Consider the following 2,914-nt stretch of genomic DNA (forward strand, 5'->3'; position numbering starts at 1 on the left):
TATCAGCACAGTAGGGTATCATTAAGAATGTATAGTTTAAATATAAAAATACAGAAATATATTTTAGGATGTATTTTTAATTTTGTTTTATCATTTAAACCCAGGAACAGGTTTTGACTAATTACCACAATTTTTTTAATTACCACAACTCCAGATGTTCTAAGGACGGAGTGCTCGTTGTTGACCATATCATGAAGGATGATAATATACCATGTTCCTAGCTGTTGCAAAGCTTCTAAAATAATCGCACCAATAGCGTTAGGGTTCATTATCATGCTAACATTTAAGGCAAATTAAAAGGTATTTGTTCTTTGGACGGAAACTCTCTTTTTTTTACCTTTATCACTGGCAGTTTTCTGTTGCTTGATACAACTCAGGTACTTCGAGAACACTTGCTTATAAAATTCCTAAAAATCAGTAAGAAAAAAAAAACTAGGTCCGTAGGAATACATTTTGTTGGTAGTGAGGTATTTTTACATTCTGGTTGATCAAAGTACAATATTATTTTAAACAAAGATGAAACACATCTTGTCAACTGTCTGCATAGTGTAAAATCTAATGTAGGCAACCTTGTCAAGTTTTCCTTTTCAATATGTTGTGAGCGAAGCTGAACAGTTTTAACTATAAGCTTGATGATTTATTCCATTAAATAGTTCATCTATGTTTTACATGTATTGTGTTTTTCTTCACTTCATTCTAGGTTGCCATTAAAACTATCAAAAAGTCAAAAATCGATAATGAACAAGACTTGATAAGGATTCGTCGAGAAATCCAAGTTATGTCGTCCATTCAACATCCACACATCATTCACATCTACGAAGGTAAGAAAAAGTGTGGAACTCTTGAATAAAACACTGTAATAATTCATTAAAGTATAGTTTTTCATTTTAAAATTCTCACTTAAAGGAAACTATTTAAATTATTTCCGAGGAACTTCAGCCATACAAGTCCTTTCTTGATTAAACCAGTTTATTCTTTCTTGATACAACTTTTAGTAATACACAGAATTTCCACAGTCACTTTAAACTTAACAACCTTTATAACATACGCTATAAATCACAGTGATTCACAAGCTCGATGACTTCACTCTATGCTACTGCAAAACACACAATTTACGGCTCACCCTCACAACTGTTCGGTTGACCCAATTATCTATCTCTTCAATCACGCTGGTTTTTCTCGCCAGGCTTATATACTAAAAAAGGGGGCATTTAGATCACACTCAAACTGCCAGGAAAATTCATGATCATTCGAAAAAATCCAGTGCGCATGCTCCCAGCGTCACGCGACTTCCGCTGTCGTAACACTGCCTCTTTCTTAGTATTGTTCATCCCGAACAATAGCCAGTTATATTAAACCAATAGATAATTAACAATAACTTAATCAAATGTACAAAATTTACAAACGCACAATTAAAATACAACAAAGTCTCTTAATTTTACAGGACATTTCTTATTTCGTACTGGTTTCCATTTCATTGGCTTCTGCTTTACGTGTCCCATTATTGGTAGCAGACACATCAGTGGTAGTAACTTCTTTAACGGCTTCACTGTTTCACTTCTCAAAACTAGGTAGTGTTTCTTCTTCAACAGTGTCTTTTTCAGGTGACACGTCTTCAGCAGCATCATTTGTTCTGTTGTTAATTTCGTTCCAAATAAAATGTCCTGGATCGTGATAATGCCAAAGCCTGTTGGCATGCACCACCTTCAGCTTACCTCGCCAAACACATTTTATTCAGAAAGTCACGTCTGAGAGATGATCCACTATGTCATATGGGCGTTGCCATTGAGAAGACAACTTAGGATACTTCCCTTTGGTCTTCCTGGGATTATACAACCACACCATGTCTTCTGGTACAAAGCTGACTTCAGTAGACCTCTTATCATAAGATAACTTCATCGAATCAGCAGACGTTTTCAATTTGAATGCACTTGATGATGAATATCATCCATCTTTACAGATAACACTTTCACGAATTCTGACACATTATCAGGCAACTTTTCAGAAGATTGGCGTCCTGTTATCTGGTCCACTGGCAACCGAAATTCCCGACTAAACATCATTTTTGCTTTAGTGTATCCAGTGGCTTTATGCTCTGCTGTTCTATAGACCATCAACAGTGGAGGGAGTAAGACATCCGAGTCATTTTGGTGGCTATTACAAAACTTTGCCAATTCCTGTTCCAGTGTCCAATTGTACTTTCCTACCATCCCATCAGACTATGGGTGAAGTGGCATTGTCCTGGTCTTTCGTATGCCAAACAACTTGCAGCATTCACAGCTGATTCAAAGTTATGGCCTTGATCTGGATGCAGTTTGTATGGCATACCAAACATGAAAAAGAAATTGCTAATAGCCAAAGCTACAATTGTAGCTTCCTGATTTGCTATTGCATATGCCTAGGGCCATTTGGTGAAATAATCCATCACCACACAAATGTATCTGTTTCCAGCACAAGTTTGGGGCAAATGACCAGCAATGTAAATGGGTACTCTTTCTATTGGTGCACCAACTTGATATAACTTTATTAGAGCATGTCCCTAATGCTTGGGTCCCCTTTTAGCACAACATGTATTGCAGGTCCTACACCATTCTTCCACATCTTGCCTCATACCTATACAGTAAAATCTCTGCTATAGATGACTCAATGTCTTCTTAACTCCAAGATGTCCTGCTGTTAAATTATCGTGGGATTGACACAGCACAATTTCTCGTAACTTTCTCGGTATAACTGTTGGCCAGGTCGTCACTTTCCAATCTGCAGTTTCCCATCTCCAGACAAGAATATCATCTTCAAGCTTCAACTGGTCCCATTGTGCCCAATAGTTCTTTGTCACAGAGCTTAAGCTAGACACCTTCTCCCAAGCATAGCACAAAACACTTACTTGTAGGAAGTCAATTATTGGCTTCAAATC

The 2,914-nt window shown here is 37.1% G+C and overlaps 1 protein-coding gene across 1 annotated transcript in view; it reads left to right on the forward strand.

Moving 5' to 3' along the window:
• Window positions 1-700: 700 nt before the first annotated feature.
• LOC106467693 (probable serine/threonine-protein kinase HSL1) overlaps window positions 701-2,914 on the forward strand; it is a gene marked incomplete at its 5' end in the record, with an annotated part of 36,207 nt that continues 33,993 nt past the window's right edge. Inside the window, one exon of the mRNA XM_022395894.1 lies at window positions 701-821. Coding sequence (XP_022251602.1) covers window positions 701-821 — 121 coding nt within the window. The remainder of the gene's footprint in view (window positions 822-2,914) is intronic.

Source organism: Limulus polyphemus, unplaced genomic scaffold (assembly GCF_000517525.1).
Source record: "Limulus polyphemus unplaced genomic scaffold, Limulus_polyphemus-2.1.2 Scaffold2708, whole genome shotgun sequence".
NCBI classification, from domain to species: Eukaryota; Metazoa; Arthropoda; class Merostomata; order Xiphosura; family Limulidae; genus Limulus; species Limulus polyphemus.